Here is a 22,500-nt window from a genome sequence, read left to right as displayed (position 1 = left end):
GCCGTCCCTATTGTTTTCATTTATTTATTTATTTTTGCGAGTGACAGTCACAACTTTGCAAGCAGCCAAACATATTGCAGCACCCCAAACCCCCCACAAAAAAAGCTAATTACTGGTAATGGACAGTGAAGCAGTTATCGAAACATTGACTTTTCAAAACCGCGGTTGGCCCATGCCTACTGACAAACAGCCTTAAATCCTCATGTCAGCCGTCAGCAAATTCACCAAACAAAAGCCCTGCTGTAACAGTGAAAAGATATACAATATATTGTAGTAGTCAAGAAATAACCTCTATTGGAAAAATAAACTGTTAATGTCCCTAAATAAAAGATCCAATAAGCATTTATCTCAACTGTCAGCCTTCATCCCACAGACAGTAGACATGCTCCTCGTCCTCTTCCTCCAATGGCCTTCACTCCTCCAATCATAAAACACGGATGCCTTCAGGGTCTCGTAGACAGTTGGATCTGATAAAAAACTCTTGCAACCATCCATGTAACACAACTCTAGATTTGCTACAATATAGTGCATTATTGAAAAGCATTCCCTCCTGTATTTTTTAAATTGTATTCAATAATTATATACTGTCGCGAATACTGACCCTGCAGTTGTTTTACGTCAATTGGTGTTAGTTTTCAAAGTTACAGTTGTCTGTGTGTGAGGCCATGAAGATATTAATGTCTTGATTTGTCTCCTCTGGATCAGACATTGCCCCTTGGTGGGCCGCAGTCCAGGCCACAGCCCTTTTCAGCACCCTGGACAGCTCTCTCCAGCGGCTGGTGAGATGATGATGATGATGGACTGGATTAAATTTAAACTCTTAGTTTTCAGGAAGCAAAATTAGACTAAGACTTGAATGGTCAGATGAAAAACAAAAAGACAAAAGCAAGAGCTGATCACAAGATGTTTATTCAAAGCTTTGAACAAACCAAACCTTTGCCAAGATGACAAAAAATGAACTAGCAAAATAAGAACATTGCCTTCAATACACTCTCTCTGGGACTCGCCCATCTTGTTTTTGAGTCCACCCATTGGTCATGATTTGCTAGAATAAAGATTATTTTATCTGGCATGAGTTTTTAATAGTGTCACAGAAGGTTAGATATTCATGTTGCACAACTATGATTTATAATTGTCTCAGCTTCTTTTATGATTGCATCTTATCGTTGTTAATTAGGCCATGCAATATAACTATAAGCTATATGCTTAATTATAAACTATATGCTTAGCAGTTAGTTGAATTAAGTGCTTAGGTTTTAATTGTGTCTGAAGTTTCCTAATGTAACCACGTAGTTTATGTTTTAATGGTGTCTGAAGTTTAGTAAAGTTCATGAGGTAGTTATGGCGTTCATCTCCCTCTTGGGTACCATTGGTTTTCTAACTCAGGCCTTGCTGGAGGCTAACAGCTGGAGGCTACCAGTTGTAAAACATCTTGGTGTCATCAAGCATGTACAGAACTCGGCCTTCACAACATCTAAGCAGCTTTAACTGAGACTAACTGGCGTCTCGTCCTCTACTTTCAGCTTTGCAGTTGTTTCGGTCTTCTAGAATGTCCGCCGTCACCAAGTCGGCAAGATGCAGTGGCGCCTTGACTTCTTAATTATAGCCTGTGTTGTGGCCTGCATGTCCAGTATTCAGTTAAAAGATGATTAAGCATAAGAAGAGACAGCATAATTTTAATATTTAAAATCACAATACTTCACAATATCTGAATGTGATTGAATGAGCGAGTGTTTAAATGTGATTGGATGAAAGAGTCAGGGATGCGGCCTGTGCTACCGAGGACGACGGGAAGAGTGAGCGAGCCACTTTTTGTTTGGAGGTGCACAAAGAGGCTTGACTGGAATTTTTTTTAAATTGGTTTTCTGACAGTGGTCTCTTGGAAAGTAATTTCGGCCCTCTGTATGTCCATCCATTTTCCGTACTGCTTATCCTCACTAAGGTCGTGGGTGTGCTGGAGCCTCTCCCAGCTCACTCTGGGCGAGAGGCGGGGTACACCCTGAGCTGTATGCAGGGATCTCCTTTGATGTGTGTCCCTCGTCCTAGAAGCACAAAAATGATGAGGGACGCAAACAGCTCTGTGAGTGTGCGTCCACTGACGCACAACATTGCTTACCTACGTACGGTGGGTATGGAAAGTTTTCAGACCCTCTTAAATTTTTCACTCTGTTATATTGCAGCCATTTGTTAAAATCATTTGTTCTTTTTTCCTCATTAATATACACACAGCACCCCATATTGACAGAAAAAAGACGTAATTGTTGAAATTTTTGCTAATTTGTTAAAGAAAAACTGAAATATCACACAGACATAAGTATTCAGACCCTTTGCAGTGACACTCATATATTTAAGTCGGGTGCTGTCCATTTCGTCCAATACGGTCCCCACAGTGAAGCGTGGTGGTGGCAGCATCATGCTGTGGGGGTGTTTTTCAGCTGCAGGGAAAGCGAGACTGGTTGCAATCGAAGGAAAGATGAATGCGCCCCCAAGTACAGGGATATCCTGGACGAAAACCTTCTCCAGAGTGCTCAGAACCTCAGACTGGGCCGAAGGTTCACCTTCAAAAAAGACAATGACCCTAAGCACACAGCTAAAATACTGACAGAGTGGCTTCAGAACAACTCCGTGACTGTTTTTGAATGGCCCAGCCAGAGCCCTGACTTAAACCCAATTGAGCATCTCTGGAAAGACCTGAAAATGGCTGCCCACCAAGGTTCACCAGCCAACGTGACAGAACTGGAGAAGATCTGCAAGGAGGAATGGCAGAGATCCCCAAATCCAGGTATGAAAAACTTGCATCAATCCCAAAAAGACTCATGGCTGTATTAGCTCAAAAAGCTGCTTCTACTAAATACTGAGCAAAGAGTCTGAATACTTATGGCCGTGTGATATTTAAGTTTCTTTTTTAATAAAGCTGCAAAAATGTCAACAATTCCTTTTTTTTTTCTGTCAATATGGGGGGCTGTGTGTACATGAATGTAGAAAAAAATAACTTAAATGATTTTAGCAAATGGCTGCAATATAAAAAAGAGTGAAAAATGTAAGGGGGTCTGAATACTTTCCGTACCCACTGTATGTGTGCAAGGTTGAAATGAAGCGGTCTCTCATCGCAGTTTCCGTGTCAAAATTTGCATTTTGGACATCAAAAATTACATTGAAAAGCAAAACAACAAATCACGTTTACCGCGGAGACGGTTGCAAAGACGCCAGTGGCATATATGACACAACGTGCCTACGTCACCGATGCGTCGATTGAAAAGTGCCAAGACAGCGGTTGCAAAATGCGACGCCAAATTGATGAGAGACAGAACAAAGACATGGAGCGCAGTTAGTTTCTTTAGCCAGTAGGTGTGAATCATGTCGGGCCCTGGTGCTGTCCAGCTCTTCATCTTAGACACTCTTGCTTGGATATCTGCCACTGTTATGACGACTGGTTCTTGTTCTGGGAGGTTGCTGTTGTCTGATTGTAAGTCTGCCAGCCATTGGGCATTGGTCTTGTGTAATGCCTCCTTCTCCCAGATACTCTTCCAGTATCTGGGAGAAGGAGTACCTTCTTCCAGTACCTTGCCACTGAGAGTATACCTTACACACACGCACATAGCAGCTGTAATAAGTATTTAACACGTCACCATTTTTCTCACTAAATATACTTCCAAAGGTGCTATTGACCTGAACAATTCACCAGATGTTGGGAACAACCCAAGTAATCCGTACTTACAAAGAAAGTAGAACAAACAAGCTCAGAAATTAAGTTGTGTGCAAAAAGGCATGGAAAGCCAAGAGAACACCTATAATCTATCAATAATCAGAGCAATCCAGCCCCTTGTCAGTGCAAATGAATATCAGCTAGTTTAGTCCTAGTTGATGGCCTTCAAAAAGGTCGCATTGTCAAGACACATCTCATGATGGGTAAGAGCAGAGAGCTGTCTCAAGACCATCGCAAACTAATTGTTGCAAAACATAACGGCATTGGTTACAGGTGCATATCTAAGCTTCTGAATGTTCCAGTGAGCACTGTTAGGGCCATAATACATAAGTGGAAAGCCAACCATACCACAATAAATTTGCCTCGATCAGGTGCTCCTCGTAAGATTTCTGACAGAGGAGTGCAAAGAATAATCAGAAGAGTTGTCCAGGACCTAAGGACCACCTGTGGAGTGTTACAAAAAGACCTGGAATTAGCAGGTACTGTTGTCACAAGGAAAACTAAGTAATGTACTCTGCCGGCATGGCCTGGATGCACGCTCATCAAGCAAGACCCCATTGCTGGGGGGAAAAAAAGCATGTCAAAGCTCATTTAAAGTTTGCTGCATGACATTCGGATAAGCCAGTTAAATACTGAGAGAATATAGTCTGGTCGGATGAGAGCAAAATTGAACTGTTTGGATGCCATAATGCACACCAATGTTTGAAGGAGAAATGGTACTGCACATCACCCTAAAAACACCATAACAACAGTGAAGTTCGCGGGCGGCAAGATGTTGGTGTGGGGCTGGATTTCAGCCAATGGTACTGGTAAACTTCACATTATTGAAGGAAGGATGAATGGGTAAATGAACCAAGACATTCTTGACAAAAATCTGCTACCATCTACGAGGATGATGAAAATTAAACAAGGGTGGACATTCCAGCAGGATAATGATGAAGCTCACTGAACCTTCTTCAAGACTGCTTGTTTGGAGTAATGGGCCAAAAGGACACCAGCATGTGACGACTTTCTCCCGACAGGAGGCGTCTTGAAGCTGTCTATGCAAACAAATGCTTTTATACAAAGTATTAAATTCCAGTTTGCATGTTCAATACTTTTTCCCTGTGTCATTTCACATTATTACACACAACTTAATTTCTGATCTTATTTGTTCTACTTTCTTTGTATGGATGGATTACGCGAGTTGTTCCCAACATCTGGTGAAATTTTCATTTCAATAGCACCTTTGGAAATATATTTGAGTAAAATGGTGACGTGTTAAATACTTATTTCAGTCGCTGTGTATATCTCCAGCATAATATACTGTGTACATACATTTATTTTATTTTTTGATGGGGTTACCCATATAAGCCAGAAATACTGAAGCAACATTCATCCACTTTCTCTCACGCTTGTCCTCATTAAGGTTGCAGATTTTCTGGCGTCCATAGTGGTCGGACGCGCCCTCTAAAACCCCAATCTCAATTCTTGTTGACATTGGCGAATAATTATCGAATCAGTTCGAATCATTCCTCCTTGTACTGTTCCAAAACAAGTCCAACAAAAAAAATCAAATTTGAAAATTTTATAATTTAAAAACTATCTATTGAACAGATAAGAGAGGATGTGGGCACGTTGTGACTTATGACTGGTGTGTTCTAGCTACCGCGTCTCCGTACAGAAACGTTTTCTTTTTAGATTAAAATACAGTAGCCTACTGTCACGAAGATCCTTTGCCATAGCTTGGCCAGGGGTAGAATCCCTGCCGTGTCTGTTTTGCGATTGTCTCCGGTGCCATAAATCCTTGCGGATCCTCGCTTTTCCAGCTAGCCTGCTGGCTACTTAGCCTGCTGGCTATCTAGCAGCTCTCATCATCTTTCACAATGTGTTGGATTAACTTTCTCCCATTCAAGTCCCCTGCGGTCGCCACGTCTTTTTTTGGCTTCTGTTGTGGCGCTTCCATGTTATCCGTGCAGCTCCTTGGAGCTAGGCTAAATGCAAGCTTCGTTAAGTGGCAAGCTTTTTTTTTTTAAACTTCATGGAGATCTCAGTGAAGCTACAAATGTGTACATGCGCAGAAACTATGTGGACTAAGTCAAGATGTCGGCTGTAAACAAAGGCAAAATAATATGATATATATACAGTGGGTACGGCAAATTTTCAGACCCCCTTAAATTTTTCACTCTGTTATATTGCAGCCATTTGTTAAAATCATTTAAGTAATTTTTTTTCCTCATTAATGTACACACAGCACCCCATATTGAAAGAAAAAAAAATTAATTGTTCAATTTTTGCTGATTTATTAAAAAATAAAAACTGAAATATCACACAGTCATAAGTATTCAGACCCTTTGCTCAGTATTTAGGAGAAGCAGCCTTTTGAGCTACTACAGCCATGAGTCTTTTTGGGATTGATGCAACATGTTTTTCACACCTGGATTTAGGGATCATTTGCCATTGGACCAATCAAAAACAGCCACGGAGTTGTTCTGAAGCCACTTCTTCGGTATTTTAGCTGTGTGCTTAGGGTCATTGTCTTTTGTCATTTGCTAAAATCATTGAAGTTGATTTTTTTCCCCTCATTGTCTACACATATTGACAGAAAAAACTGAATTGTTGATATTTTTGCACATTTATTAAAAAAGAAAAACTAAAATATCACCCAGCCATAAGTATTCAGAACCTTTTGCTGTGACACACACATTTAACTCTGGTGCTGTCCATTTCTTCTGATCATACTTGAGATGGTTATACACCTTCATAGGAGTCCAGCTGTGTTTGATTATACTGATTGGACTTGATTAGGAAGACCTTACAGCTCACAGTGCATGTCAGAACAAATGAGAATCATGAGGTCAAAGGAACTGCCTGAAGAGCTCAGAGACAGAATTGTGGCAAGGCACAGATCTGGCCAAGGTTACAAAAAAAAAAATCTGCTGCACTTAAGGTTCCTAAGAGCACAGTGACCTCCGTAATCCTTAAATGGAAGACGTTTGGGACGATCAGAACCCTTCCTAGAGCTGGCCGTCCGGCCAAACTGAGCAATTGGGGGAGAAGAGCCTTGGTGGGAGAGGTAAAGAAGAACCCAAAGATCACTGTGGCTGAGCTCCAGAGATGCAGTCGGAAGATAGGAAAGTTCTAGAAAGTCAACCATCACTGCAGCCCTCCACCAGTCGGGGCTTTATGGCAGAGTGGCCCGCATGGAGTTTGCTAAAAAACACCTGAAGGACTCCAAGATGGTGAGAAATAAGATTCTCTGGTCTGATTTTTGTCTGAGTTTGTTGTCACATTTCTGTCAGGCCAATTGTATATTACTCGTGCACTCACTATAGTAGTCTCACCACGCTGCACTATTTATATATCTGTTGTTGACAAATAGCATCTGCCCCATTTGCACACTGATTGAGGAGTATCTGCAACATTTGCACAATCAACATTGTCCCAGATTATTGCACTACTCATCACTTTAAACTGCATACACTCCTTGAAGTCTCGGCCCCCTTTGCACAATGGTCATTGCACCGGACTATTGCGAGATTAGTCATTCGAACTGCTCTAAGTGCTCGAGGACTCTGCATCTTTTTGCACAATTGTCCAAAAAAATAATAATAATAATTTGTATCGGCATTACCAGATAGTAAATTGACAGAACACTTTTGAGACAAAGACATTGAGAAAAAGTCACTGTCTGTTGTCGTACTAAAGCGGCTCCAACTACCGGAGACAAATTCCTTGTGTTTTTTTTGGACATACTTGTCAAATAAAGATGATTCTGATTCTGATGAGACCAAGATAGAAATTGATGGCCTTAATTCTAAGTGGCATGTGTGGAGAAAACCAGCCACTGCTCATCACCTGTCCAGTACAGTCCCAACAGTGAAGCATGGTGGTGGAAGAATCATGCTGTGGGTGTGATTTTCAGCTGCAGGGATAGGGAGACTGGTTGCAATCCAAGAAAAGATGAATGCGGCTAAGTACAGGGATATCCTGGATGAAAACCTCCAGAGTGCTCAGAACCTCAGACTGGGCCGAACGTTCACCTTAAAAAAAGACAACCCTAAGCACACAGCTAAAATATTGAAGGACTGGCTTCAGAACAACTCCGTGACTGTTTTTGAATGGCCCACCCAGAGCCCTGACTTAAACCCAATAAAGCATCTCTGGAAAGACCTGAAAATGGCTGCCCACCAACGTTCAACATCCAATCTGACAGAACTGGAGTGGATCTGCAAGGAAGAATGCCAGCGGATCCAGGTGAGAAAAACTTGCTGCATCATTCCCCAAAAGACTCATGGCTGATTTCAACAATGTTAAAGAGGCAAGGACTCAGAATTCACTTGTTAACCAGTATATTTTAATGAATCACTATTTGTGAGGACGCCTATAAATTGATCAAGGCGATCATTTATGCTGCCTATTGCCCTCAGTCTCCTCTTGTGACTCCATGGGTGAGGACACGGCCGGCAGCAGCAGCTGGTTCTTGAAGTGTAATTGCGTCGGAGACGCTGGGGATGCCAGGAACGGGGGATGCATCCTCCGCGTCTGACACCAGTGATGCCAGCACTAAAAAAAATAATCCTTTGAATTGAATTTGAACATGTACATCGGTTGCACATGATTAAAATCAGTTTTTTTTTTCTTTTGGGGAGAAGTGGGGTGAGTAGTCATTTTAACACATTTTATCATGAGCAACTGATCTACGTTCAAATTAAGTACATTCAAAGGACTCTTTTTAGTGAGGCACGGTGGAGGAATCCTCCACGTCTGTGACACTGGAGACACCAGCGACGGTGAATGAATCCCCCGAACATGTAGCACGTGGCTGCGACTGTGTGTCCTCTCCTGTGTATTAAACTAATTAATTGAGTAATCAAACAGGAGTCAAAATTTGATATCCTCTTTGATATGCTGATCTGCTTCTATTTGAATTCAAAAGATTACAAATACCATACAACAGTTACGCGTGAACCTTTCTCTCATAGCGCTGAGTGTAGGTTACTGTATGAACACATTTGTTGTGAGTTAAAAAAAATACATGGCATTACCTTGGGGGTAATCAGTCGGCCACATGTGAGAGTAGTGTCACCCATGATTGCAGCGATTCTCTCCTCGAACGGGGTGAAGCCCTCCACGCCGGTTCTTCCACCTGTTTTGGCCACACTTTGGCGCGGTGGACATCCACCTGAATGTCTGACCACTTCTTTTTTAGTTCAGCGTGTGTGCACTGTTCTGACTCCACAGCATTGACAGCCGTACAGATGCTGTCCCATTCACTCCTCTTTCGCTTGTTTTAAACGCTGGAGGACAGCGTGCCAAAAGAGGATTTTCTTGGCACCTCTACTTCATGCTGCAACTTCACATTCAGAATTATTTTTTTTTTCTCCATTACCTTGCTCATTTTCCTTTTTTTCTGATCATGCAGAGATCGTGATCTCAGGTGCAGGGTTCATTTAAATATGATTTGCATATTTAATTGTGGGCGTGGAAAGGGAGGGGTCAGCTACTCCAAAATGTGCGCTCAGTTCTACATTGATTGGGATGTACGAAGGAAATGTGCTTGGATTCATGCGTACCCACAGATTTATACATCTGGATATTTTTGTGCGTCCGATATTTTCTGGATTTGAGCGTACGCCATGTTTCAGTTGGAAATCCACGTCTTTGTACATGAGGCCCCAGCAGAGGGACCTGTTTGGACACGCTAATAGAAAGAACATAAACCGGCTGCATTTCCTATTTTGCTCATCAGAATGAAACTAGGCAGGCATGCGGCAGCTGCATGAGTGCGCTAGGTGCGTTCAGGGACACTGCATAAATGGCAGTGAATGTTCTTTTGTAGTACAGTACATCATTGTAAAAATTAATTAGGAAAATAATTTATATCAGAATGCTTCAGTTAAAACACTGTACGATCACACTGTGATGCTTTGGAAGTTTTGGACCTCTCAGGACCTCTCGATGGTGGCAGACATGCTAACCACTGCCTAAAACGTCATCTGAAACTTCACAGGTCCTCACAACTATGTATTAATTTCAATTTGTGGGTGAAGATTATTTTCATCATATATAGAAAATTTACCCCAAAGTTACATACACAACTTTAGCAGAATAGGAACACACTGATTATATGAAATTTGGAACACTACGACAGCTGTTAAAATTATTATTATATATATATTTTTTTGTCCCACAGCCAAAACTGCACCATTAATTGTGCCTGCCTTTACAAGCCACAAGAGGGAGCCAGCTCGACCCAATACAAGACTGTGGCAACAGGATTGTGCATGCATGTGCGCACTCTGTACAACATGTGAGCTGCTGCTTTACGGATCCTTTGACGGGAATCGGCTGAGTGTGTCTTTGCGATCATCTGAATGAAAGGCTGAGGGTGAAGGGATCAAATATTTTGAATGAATGGATATGAACTTCAAATACCTCAAGATGATCCGGTTATGCTGCTAAATTAAATATGTTGGTTTTCTTTATAAAAAAAAAAAGAATTAAACCTCTTTTACACATTTGCTGACTTTTGTGATTTTTCTAGTAGAAAGCTAGCTTCTAATCAAATGCTTGTGCTAGTTACACCTGTAATATTTGTCTACTATGTAGAACAATAGTTGTGCTTCAGTTTAAGCATCAGACCATTTATTTTTTATTCTTCATTTGACAGCAACTCACATTTTCAAAATGTCTGACTGGGGAATTTAAAAAAAAATGCTTTCCTTTAATGTGTTCTTCTGCGACCTTAATTTCTCACCATTGTTCCTGTGGATGGGACGTTACCATCGCACAACCACCAAACTCACTAATCAAACACTCTTTTTGTGCCTTGCTCAAGGGCACCTCAACAGTTGTCAGGATTCAGACTAGCATCTTTCCAAAACGTTCTTCCACAGTGGGTGTCGAAACCACATTCCTTTGGGTTTTTTTGTCACCCACCCTAAACTAATTCAAGCGGCTATGTGCTGTGCTTCTGTGGTTTAATTACTGAATGTTTATGCAATAATCTCCTGAATTTGTGTGATGCGTCCCAGCAGGACTTCATCGGAATTAGTATCGTATTTCAGCATGTCTAAGTTATACACATTTATTAACCACAAGAACTTTAAATGTCTACAATGTCTTTTTTTTTTTTTTTAACACAAATTTCATCACAGAGCCACCAAAGATATTCAATGTTTAGGCTTTGTTCATGTTTACAAAAATGTGTATCAATGAATTATATGCAGTGGAACCTCCATTTAAAAACAATTGGGTTTATGAACAATTTTCATCCATCCATTTTCTACACCACTTATCCTATTCAGGGTCACGGGGTGCTGGAGCCTATCCCAGCTTTCTTTGGGCGAAAGGCAGACTACACCCTAAACTGGTCGCCAGTCAATTGCAGAGCACATACAGAGACAGACAACCATTCACACTCACTTTCACACCATCACTGAATGGGAACTGAATCCACGCTGCCTGCGCCGAAGTCAGGCGAATGTACCACTACACCATCGGTGATTTATGAACATTTATTTATTTATTTTTTTTAAAGAAAAATTACCTCGGGTTACTATTCGGTTTATGAACAATCTTGGCATGGCCGCGGAAGGCTGAGAACTCTGTGCTTTTTCTCACTCCGCATGAACATCATTGGCTCTGTCCGTCCTTCAGGTATTTTTGTATTTTGCACAAAATGGCCGCCACCTCCCACAATACAACGCAAGAAGTTGTGCTACATTGTGGGAGGTGATGGCCATTTAGGGCTAGCAGTAACCACAATAGATATACTGTAATATGTAACACATGGAGCCTGGGCTTTGAGAGCAAATTGGAGCAATGTGCAAAGTGGCCGCCATCTTGAAATGGGAGTCCTGCCATGGTCCTGTTCCTCCACTCCATTAATTTCTATTGAGACTTTGGGCATAAGCACACTCATGAAAAAAAAAAAATAGGTCATACTTCACTGACTTTTTAAGAGAGTTAAACTCGGGAGATGTAAGAAACTTGGAAGTAATATTTTTGCAATTGTCAATAGATGGAACTTCAGTGGAAGAAGGTAAGAGTCATTGAAAAATCAGCTGTAATCAATGTTCAGGGGTTTGGTTTTCAGCTTGACAAATATCAGTCGAGATCTAATGTTTCCCCCTTAACTACTAGGTAGATAATTAAAAAAAATATATGTTGAAAAGAAAGATCTGTATTTAACAGCAAAACCATTTTGAAGATTTTGGATCAGATGTGATATTTTCTTTTCACTTGTATCTGGGCAACTGCCAAATGCTACATTTCAGGCATGTCATATTACTTTTTATTTCTTTTAGACTTCTCTCCTTTAGATCAACGGCGCTCACTTCACTTCCTTGTTACAGTATTTAAATACCAGAATGGCCGCACAAGAAATATACTGATTGGCTGACAAGTAATGTCGACAAAACGGCAGCTTCGCCGTCTTTCACTGTTTACATAAGGGGTGTGCATTAATCGCCCAATAAAAAAAATTGTAGTGACAACTAATTTGAATTGCAGGACACATCATCAGCTCAAACGCACCTCACCTGGCTGAACGTTGCTTTGTAATTGATCGGGCTGCCATCCCCGCCCAAGCATAACAAAGCCTGGCAGAGCTCTGGCCACCGCGGCGGATCTCCGCTTCGCGCAGCCAACATCCCGTCTGCTCCGCGCAGCCCATGTCCGATCTTGAGCTAATGTCTCACACGTTATCCCAACAACAACAAAGAAAAAAAAAACAGCATCAAGATGTCACGTGAGAATAGGCAGCTTTACTAATGGATAGCCAAATCATTACAATAGGCCTAAATGTAATTTAAATTAATTAGGCTCAGAAGTGTTTTTTTTAAATAGCAACTATTTAACTCTTAAGTCTTAAAAGACTGTGTGTGTGTGTGTAAGTGATTAAAGAGTCGCCTCATTATCGCCAGATCTGTTTCACGACACTGTGAGGAACTGCAGCAGTAACACCCTAATAACAGCCTATAGCAAATTCATTTATTTTAAATAATTTAATTCAGTTTTTGTACACAATCTAATAGTATGAAAGAGGAAAAAACGTTTTTGTTTTTTAGTAAGAAAAGCAGCAGGGTTTGCCTGATGAAAATGTAATTTCGGCCTGCGATTGAATTGTCAGGGAAAAAATTTGCCCAGGGCCAAATTTTGTTGCGGACCCCTTCTTTAGATCATTCAACATCCCCCCCCCCCAACGGATACCCACGCATCACTTTCTTCAAGTGACAATGACCAACCTAGTCGAATAGAACCATGTGATTTTTAAAGGCAGCTGACATTTGAGTCAGAGGCTGCAAAGGAGGTGCCCAAGGACAAATGTAATTTGCATTGTTCACCATCATTGTCAATTTTTGTTGTTGTTGTTAAATGTGCTATGGTTGAAACAAGTAGCACACACATACGTACAATAAAGGATGAATACCACATGATAATTATCAAATGTTTGAAGACAGCGCAGTAGCACAAGCTAATGGAATTTTGAAGAGCAACTCGTTTTGGGTATGCTGAAACCTATCCCAGCTAACTGAAGGCAGGAGGCGGGGTACACCCTGAACTGGTTGCCAGCCAATCGCAGGGCACATATAAACAAACAACCATTCACTCACATTTATACCTACGGACAATTTAGAGTCTTCAATTAACCTACGATGCATGTTTTGGGGATGTGGGAGGAAACCGGAGAAAACCCACGCAGGCACGGGAAGAACATGTAAAATCTACACAGGTGAGGCCAAATTTCAACCTGGGTCCTCAGAACTGTGAGGCGGATGTGCTAGCCAGTCGCCCACCGTGCTGTCATAGAAAATAAGCAAATTATGGCTATTTTCAGGTTGGGACTTTAACGGTTATGGCGGGCAAATAAATGTGCTGGAAATATATATATACAGTATGTTAAGGCTCAAACGTGATATAATTTACTGCCAGCGAGCTAGACTGCAACAAGCTAGCTTTCTAAAAAACTAACGTGGTTCACCCAAAGCATTGCAGCACTTTTGAAATAAAGAGCCAAAAAGCATTCTTACCAATGAAAGGTTATTCCGAGTTCGGAGTTCCCTTGTTGTGATTGTACGACGTGTGTGCAACCATACGCAGGCATCCTTGTTATTTTGGTTTCCGACCCTTCCATCCACAAACACGGAATGCGCCAAAACTTTGCCCCCATTAGTTTGGCTACATGGAATGTGCCAACACTTCGCTCCCACCAGCTTCGCGTCGCCATAGGCACATGGCTCAAAGCATCTACGATGCATTATTAGGATTCCCACACATTCAGGGCACCGATGAATCGATCGCAACTGGCCTGTTCTGTTTGTCTTAGAAGACGTTTCACCTCTCATCCGAGCAGGCTTCATCAGTTCATGCAACAAGGCTTAGTGAGGCTGCACTAGCCAGTGTTTGTGTGGAAGACTCAACTATTTATGCTCCAACTTAGATGCATACCCCGCATCACGTGAATCATTCTTTTGGAATGTAAAAAAGGGGGAAAGCCGTTAAGCAGCCTGGCCAAGAGGCAATTGTCAATCCACCAGAGTCGTTGAGTTGAAACTCTCCCATTGATATACCATTCAATTGTAAAGTGGTCGTGGAGTTACGTAAAGGCCTCTTTATATTCCCGCGGTCGCATGGCCGACAACGCCCGCATTGCATCACGTAACCGACGAATTGCCCCTTGTGGCCCCTCTGCGTAGCTTGCCGCCCACCCGACAAAAATAGTTGCTGCGCGTCGAACGCCACGGAGATCATCTCTCGTGATTGGTCCGTTTTAGTCACATGCTGTGATGACATACCAGCATGCCCATTGGTTCTACATACCATCTACGTCGCCGCCTTCTCGATCGATTTTGCAGCATAATTAAACGTATCATCTGGTCATCTCGGTCCATTTGTTCTGTCGCGGTCGACATTTTTGTTGCTTCGTTCCTTGTTACTGAAAGGAAAGTAAAAACGGCTACCGGAAATGGAAAAAAATGCAGAGGAAACTCCACCCTGTGGTGTCCTATCCAATACCAGCCGTAGCGACTTGGAGGAGAACTGCAGCACACTTTCAAAACAGCGCGTGTGGGTTGCGCTCGAGTATAAAGGCAAACTACGCGTGGGACAGCCGCAGTGACGTCAGCGCGGTGGCCGTCCGCGCGAGGATAAAGAAGCCTTAACGGTCAATGAGGCTGTGCTGTTTCTTGGAACCAGAATTATTGAGTTTCTTTGGACTGGACAAAAGGATGGAATTGTAAGTAGGAGATTGGTGATGTCATAAGCCCCCTCCTCTGTTAGGTGAAAGGTGGGGAAAAACATCACTTATCTCCTACTGACAATGCTGTCCTTTCGTTCATTCAGAGAAACTCAATAATTCTGCGTCCAACTTCGTTACTTCCCACCTTTGCATAGGCGTCATTCAAAGATGTACAGTACATCCTTCCAAAATTATTGTATTATTGGACATGAGAAGAACACATGGTCAGTGGTTTCAATATCCATCCATCCATTTTCCGTACTGCTTATCCTCACTAGGGTCACTTTCCTACAGAATGAGCAGATATTATCTTCAATATTAAATTCTTTTGATGGGTAGATATTATTTATGATTTTTTTGGAAGGTATTGGAAGTTTCAAATATATGGTTCATAATTTAGTTACTTTAGTCTCATCAAATTTACGATGAATGCCGTTTTTGTTTTGTCTTTCAGAAAATATTTTTTTGGGTAAGTTATTGCCTTATGAATTTATTATTACATTTTTTGTCTAGGATAGACGACCCCTGAATCGAATATGTGGATAATTGGGGATTGTTTTGTTCATACTGCATTGTACTCCTACTCATGGACAAATATTGTTGAGGAAGTGCATTCAGTAATTTGATGAAGTCAGACTTTTCCATCCATCCATCCATTTTCTACCGCTTATCCGAGGTTGGGTCGAGGGGGCAGTAGCTTTAGCAGGGACGCCCAGACTTCCCGCTCCCCAGGCACTTCATCCAGCTCTTCCGGGGGGATTCCGAGGCGTTCCCAGGTCTCAGATTCGGAGGTGCTGATTCCCATCCCAGCTGCTTCGCACTCTGCTGCGAACCGCTCAAGTGACAGTTGGAGATCTCGGCTTGATGAAACCAACAGAACCACATCATCTGCAAAAAGCAGAGATGCAATACCGGGGCCACCAAACCGGACCCCTTATACGCCTCGGCTGCGCCTAGAAACGTATATATACATATACGTGTATATATATATATATACGTATATATACATATACGTATATATATATATATACACGTATATATACATATACGTATATATATATATATACACGTATATATACATATACGTATATATACATATATATACGTATATATATATATATATATGTATATATATATACATATATGGCGGCACGGTGGACGACTGGTTAGAGCGTCAGCCTCACAGTTCTGAGGACCCATGTTCAATCCCCGCCCCCTACCTGTGTGGAGTTTGCATGTTCTCCCCGTGCCTGCGTGGGTTTTCTCCGGGCACTCCGGTTTCCTCCCACATCCCAAAAACATGCATTAATTGGAGACTCTAAATTGCCTGTAGGTGTGAATGTGAGTGCGAATGGTTGTTTGTTTGTATGTGCCCTGCGATTGGCTGGCAACCAGTTCAGGGTGTACCCCGCCTCCTGCCCGATGACAGCTGGGATAGGCTCCAGCACGCCCGCGACCCTAGTGAGGAGAAGCGGCTCAGAAAATGGATGGATGGATATATATATATATATGTATATATATATATATATATATGTATATGTGTATATGTGTATATATATATATATATATATATGTGTGTGTATATATAGAGAGAGAGAGTGAGAGAGAGAGAGAGAGAGAGAAAACAGATTATTATCATTGCCAGTTTGTGAAACATATCAGAAATAGACTGATTGATAAATCAACATACTTTTTTTAAAACCAAGGCAGTGCGTTGAAAGAAAATGTTTTTTAAGTCATTATTCACCTCTTTAATGTAATGACACTATTTTTTGTTTAATATTTGATTCATATTGAGTTCGTCTTTTTGGAGTTTTTCAGGCAATGATGCATCCGCATGGCTTGTCCTTACAACCAACCATTTAGCCTCAAACCGCAACTGTCCGAGTCTAATGCCAGGCAATGACGTGTTATTAGGATTTCCACATAGTTTCCAGGCAGGACACGGCCTGCTGCAACATGATTGGCTCCTGCGTCGCGGGAGGACGTCGAGGGAGCAGGCTACACAGACCAAATATCCGAATATGTATCACATCTGTAGGAAATTAAAACAAAGAAGTTTGTTATGGTTCGGCGTAGGGCTCGGGTTGGGGCTTAAGGCGGTTTAGGATTGGTTATGACTTGTTGGAATCATACTAACGATGCCTCACACACGTCACATCTTTTCCCGCCTGGAAGCAGTAGGGCGTGTTCTACCGGGTACAGCAGCCAATCATAGAGCACCGACGCGTGTCCTGGAGCCAGTAATATTGGAGCATGGCGTGTCCGGTCAGGAAACTGTTTGGGAATCCTAATAACGGAAAACAATATTTGAGACAACATGGCGTCTTTAAAACATGTGACGCGCATTTAAACAATGCGGAGAAATTAGTTCAAAGAGTGTCCAGACTTTGTTTTCTGCGGCTTTTTGGATATGGTGCAGCCCACGCGCGACCCCAAGCAGTGACCACTGCAGATCGATAAGTGGCGGGAATGCACTCTTTACAGTTTGCGAACAGCCATTAAAAACAAAAGAAGAAGACCCATGTCCTAAATCCATTCATCCATTTTCCAACGAGGTTGAATCAAAACCAGGAAGTGAACCCTTATCTGGCGTCATTAGCCATACAGGTTTGAGATGTACTTTTTATGGACACTTCTCCGCCATTTACACACAGAAAGAACCGTCTTTCTGTGTGTAAATGGCTGTGTAAAGTCAATAACATTTAATATTTGGTGGCATAAGCCTAATAAAGAAAAATGCATCCAAACCAATCGGGAGAAGGTTCACCATGCAACACGACAATGGGCCAAAACACACTGCCAACACAACAAAGGACTTCATCAGGGGGGAAAAGTAGAAGGTCTTGGACTGGCTAAGTCAATCACTTGAACTTAACCCAAGAGAGCATGAATTTTATCTCCTGGAGAGGAGACTAAAGGGAGAAAGACCCAGAAACAAACAAGAACTGAAAGAGGCTGCGGTAAAGGCCTGGAAAAGCTTTTCAAATGAAGAATGCAACAGTCTGGTGAAGTCAATTGGTCGCAGGCTTGATGCAGTTATAGCAAGTAAGGGTAAGGGCGAAGATATACTTTCAATTTTAACCTAACAAGACAAGACTAATATTATAATTGACTTTCCTAGGAGTCAACATGTACCGAACCGAAAACCGTGACCACAAAACTGAGATACGATCGAACTGTGGACTTTATGAACCGTTGCACCCCTAAATTTTATACATTTGTATTGGTACAGGATTAGAGAATTCTAACTCCTCAGAATTCAACCACAGGTGAAACTAATACAATTTGGAAAATTGTTCTTGTCACGAAGAAATGGATCCAAAGCTTACTTTTCATAGGGGGAGTAGTGTACCCATCTATCTTGAGCACTGACTGTACAGTATCTTGAAAAAGATAAACCCTTAAAAGGTATATTTTATAACTGTTGAAAATAAATTAGACTACCAACCATGTATGAACGATAATTAATATTATATATATAATAATTAATATGAATATAATAGTAATACTTTGGTTGTGTGCTTGCATAAGAAACAAGCCCACAATCACCACTATTAAACTGTAAACCCGACTCTCTGTCTTCCAGGTCTGTTTTCTTGGCATCCGTTGTGTATGGCACTTGCGGTAAGTTTATGGTATAGACTTAATAATGAATACAGTGCCACCAGAAAGTATTTCCACCCCTTCACGTTTTCCACATTTTGCTATGTTAGAGACGTGTTCTAAAGCTGATTTTAGTATAGTTTTATTTCAATACTGTGAAGAATCACAAACTACATAAACTATCCCATGATGACAAAGTAAACCTATTTTCAGACATTTGTGTAAATTTATTTAAAAAAATTCAACATTCAAACATAATAGGTACATAAGTTTTCACATGCTATGACACTCAAACTCCAGCTCAGGTTCATTTGATTTCCACTGATCATACTTGAGATGCTTCTCCAACTTGAATGGAGTCCACCTGTGGTAAATTCAGTTGATTGAACATCATTTGGAATGGCACACACCTGTCTATATAAGGTCTCATAGTTGGCAGGGCATATCAGAGTCTGCAGACCTCTGAGACCGGATTGTGTCAAGGCACAAATCTGGGGAAGGATACAAAAAGAATTTCAGCAGCATTGAAGGTTCCGAAAAGCACTCTGGTTCGATTATTCGTAAATGGAAGAAGTTTGGAACCACCAGGACCCTTCCTAGATCTGGCTGTCGAACCAAGATGAGTCACCGGGGAAGAAGGGCCTTGGTCAGAGAGGTGAACAAGAACCCGATGGTCATTTAGGCGGAGCTCCGGTGTTCCCTTGCAAAGATAGAACTATCCAGAAGGTAAACCATTATTAATGCACTCCACCAATCAAGCCTTGATGGTAGAGTGGCAAGTCGGAAGCCACTTCTCACGAAAAGGCACAGAGCAGTCCGCTTGAAGTTTGGACGTTCTTAAAATTCTGCAATGCCATTGATACTACCATGGAGATGTGTAAAATGAGAGATAGAGAAATTTGTTAAAAGTTAAAAATTCATTTTGGCCTCCAGTCTAATAAACACCTTACCTAGAATTAAAAGGGAAAAGATAGGAAATTTCCCAAAAATTTGAATATCATGAAAAAGTTAATTTATTTCCGTAATTCCATTCAAAAGGTTAAACTTTCATAGATTATAGATTGAGGGCCCACAATTTAAACAATTTCAAGTATTAATTTATTTATTTTTACATAATTTGGGCTTCCAGCTAATAAAACCCACGGAATCAGGAATTTAAGAAAATAGAATACTGTGAAGAAATCACAATTTACTTTTCAGTTTTTATAGGAAAAAAAGAATAAAGAAATTAGGGTCACATTAAATCAATACAAATATGGTACTTTGAAAACAATATGTTAATCTTCAATATTTCGATACAATCCCTTTGTTTTAATCACTGCCTCGATGCGCCGTGGCATTGCCTGGGAAGCCCAGATTTCTTCTTTGTTTTTGAGTCTGGTGCCCCTCATGTTCCTCTAGATAATACCCCATAGATTCTCAATGGGATTTAGATCCGGCAAGTTGGCTGGCCAGTCAAGCACTGTGATGGCATGGGCATCAAACCAGGTCTTGGTGCTTCTGGCGGTATGGGCAGGGACCGAGTCCTGCTAGAAGATGAACTCTGCATCTCCATACAGATCCTCAGCAGAAGGAATCATGAAGTCCTCTAAAACATTCTGGTAGACTGTTGCGGTGACCTTGGATTTAAGAAAGCAGTTTACCAACACCTGCACTGGACATTGCACCCCAAATCATGACTGACTGTGGATATTTCACACTGGACCTCAAGCAGCTTGGGTTCTGTTCTTCACCCATCTTCCTCCAAACCCTTGGACCTTGATTCCCGAATGAAAGGCACACTTTACTTTCATCGGCAAAGAGGACCTTGGAACAGTGGCCAACAGTCCAGTCCTCCTCCTCGGCCCAGTTGAGAGGCTTTACGTTGGCTCAGGCTCAGAAGTGGCTTGACCCGAGGAACCCGACAGTTGTAACCCATCTCCCGGATGCGTCTAAATGTGGTGGTTCGTGAAGCTGTGACTCCTGCCTCATTCCACTCTTTCTGGATCTCTGCTCGATTCTTGAATCTTCTCTGTTTGATAATCCGCTGAAGCCCACGGTCATCTCTTTTGCTGGTGCATCTTCTTCTGTCACATTTTGTCCTTCCACTAGAGTTTCCATTGATATGCTTGGACACATCACTCTGTGACTAGCCAGCCTCCTTAGCTATGAACCTTTGTGGCTATCAATGATGGTCTTCTGGCCAGTTGTCAAGTCTGCAGTCTTCCCCATATTGAACCCAGCTGAGACAATTGAACCAAACTGAAGCAATTTAATGACACCTGGGATAGTGTTGGGCATCGTTTGAGTTTGAGCAATTCCTGTTCCCTACTTCAATTCTGGTTCCAAACAATTCTCGATTCTGATTCTTTCAAGGGGCTGGGTCAAAAGGTTTGCATGGTTTAAACAAAGGGTCTCCAAATTATGAACATCCATTTTGTTAGCAGCCCACAGCATAGAATAAAATGAATGTTTGACTCGGGGTTCTTTATAACCAGTATCAATATCAAACCTATGAACTAAAAGGCAAGTGTGTGGAACTAACTCAATTGACTTAATATTCATTAATTAATGTTTCAGCTAAAAGATAAATATAGCATTGCTAAAATCATTATTTGGGACTGTTGTATCACGTCAAATGGTTTATATGTGCAAGTTTTAACTTGACTTCATGTTTTACGCTTGTAGCCTTTTATTTTGAAGGGTACGCACTGGAACTCAGCATTTTGGCGCGAAAAGTAACTTCACACGGCACCAGTGATTTTATGGCTGGAACCAAATGGTATAAAACGTTGATTCCTATCCTTACCCACCGATGAGCCACAAGCTTAGTGTTTGAGATACTGTGATGTAAAGTTGCGATGGTGAAGTTTTAGCTCAATGTTAAGCTTATTTTTTTTCGGTCATCGACTCTTACGTTGGTTTGAAGACTAAAATAAACGCTAAATCCCATCAGTGCTAAAGTGCATGTGGGCCCTGAATCTATAATCTATGAAAGATTGTTTTGAACAGAATTATGGAAAAAAATAAACTTTTCCATAATCTAATTTTTTGGAAAGGGTCTGTATATGATTTTAAATGACAAAAACAAGCGGAAAAAAATATTAAAATGTGTCCAGCCATCTAATAAATGGAGGAATTACATATATGCATATCTACTGTATATATGTTTAATAAAAATATATACATATATATGTAAGATTGGAGGCTTTCCTTCAATTTGTAGCGGAACAGGTTTGGAGCTTTGGTGCTTCAGTGAGAACATGAGTGACATCTAGTGGATGAAAGAAGTCACAGCAATATCCACACAGATATACATCTCGAACCGGATTGGTTGCTGTCATTTGGTTTGGCGCCAACTTGTGTATTTAGGAACCACCAAGCTGTTCAATCGCCTGGTGGTTTCTCTCTCTCTCTCTCTCTATATATATATATATATACACACACACATTTTGATATATATTTTTATATATGTGTGTGTAAAATGTATATATCTGTCTATATCTATACAGTGGTGTGAAAGTGTTTGCCCCGTCCTGATTTTTGTCAAACCTAAATGTTTCTCATCAAACAAATTTAATTATTAGTGAAAGACAACACAAGTAAACACAAAATGCAGTTTTGAAATGAAACGTTTTATTATGAAGACAGAGACAAATCCAAACCTACATGGCCCTGTGTGGAAAAAGTAATTGCCCCCTAAACCTAAAAACTGGGTGGGCCAACCTTAGCAGCAACAACTGCAATCAAGCGTTTGCGATAACTTGCAATGACACTTACAGTGCTGTGGAGGAATTTTGGCCTACTAATCTTTGCAGAATTGTTGTAATTCAGCCACATTGGAGGGTTTTCGAGCATGAACCGGCTTTTCAAGGTCATGCCACAGCATCTCAATATAATTCAGGTGAACTTCCTGGTGTTTTGGATTATTGCCTTGCTGCAGAACGCAAGTTCATTTCAGTTTGAGGTCACGAAAAGATGGCCG

At 41.3% G+C, this 22,500-nt stretch overlaps 1 protein-coding gene across 8 annotated transcripts in view; it reads left to right on the top strand.

The window, feature by feature from the left end:
* atxn7l2a (ataxin 7-like 2a) overlaps positions 1-18,576 on the top strand; it is a 68,942-nt gene extending 50,366 nt beyond the window's left edge. For 6 of the 8 annotated variants that reach the window (XM_061784506.1, XM_061784505.1, XM_061784503.1 and 3 more), the window contains 2 exons: positions 706-779; positions 9,882-10,208. In XM_061784506.1, the coding sequence (XP_061640490.1) occupies positions 706-779; positions 9,882-10,002 (195 nt within the window). In that variant the 3' untranslated portion in view covers positions 10,003-10,208. Of the gene's footprint in view, positions 1-705; positions 780-9,881; positions 10,209-18,519 lie in introns of those variants that run through there. The other 2 variants (XM_061784510.1, XM_061784511.1) reach the window with 2 other exon arrangements.
* Positions 18,577-22,500: the final 3,924 nt, after the last annotated feature.

This window comes from Phyllopteryx taeniolatus, chromosome 9, assembly GCF_024500385.1.
Source record: "Phyllopteryx taeniolatus isolate TA_2022b chromosome 9, UOR_Ptae_1.2, whole genome shotgun sequence".
Lineage (NCBI taxonomy): Eukaryota > Metazoa > Chordata > Actinopteri > Syngnathiformes > Syngnathidae > Phyllopteryx > Phyllopteryx taeniolatus.
Note: the sequence above shows the minus strand (reverse complement) of the source record. Positions and strands in the feature narration are given on the sequence as shown.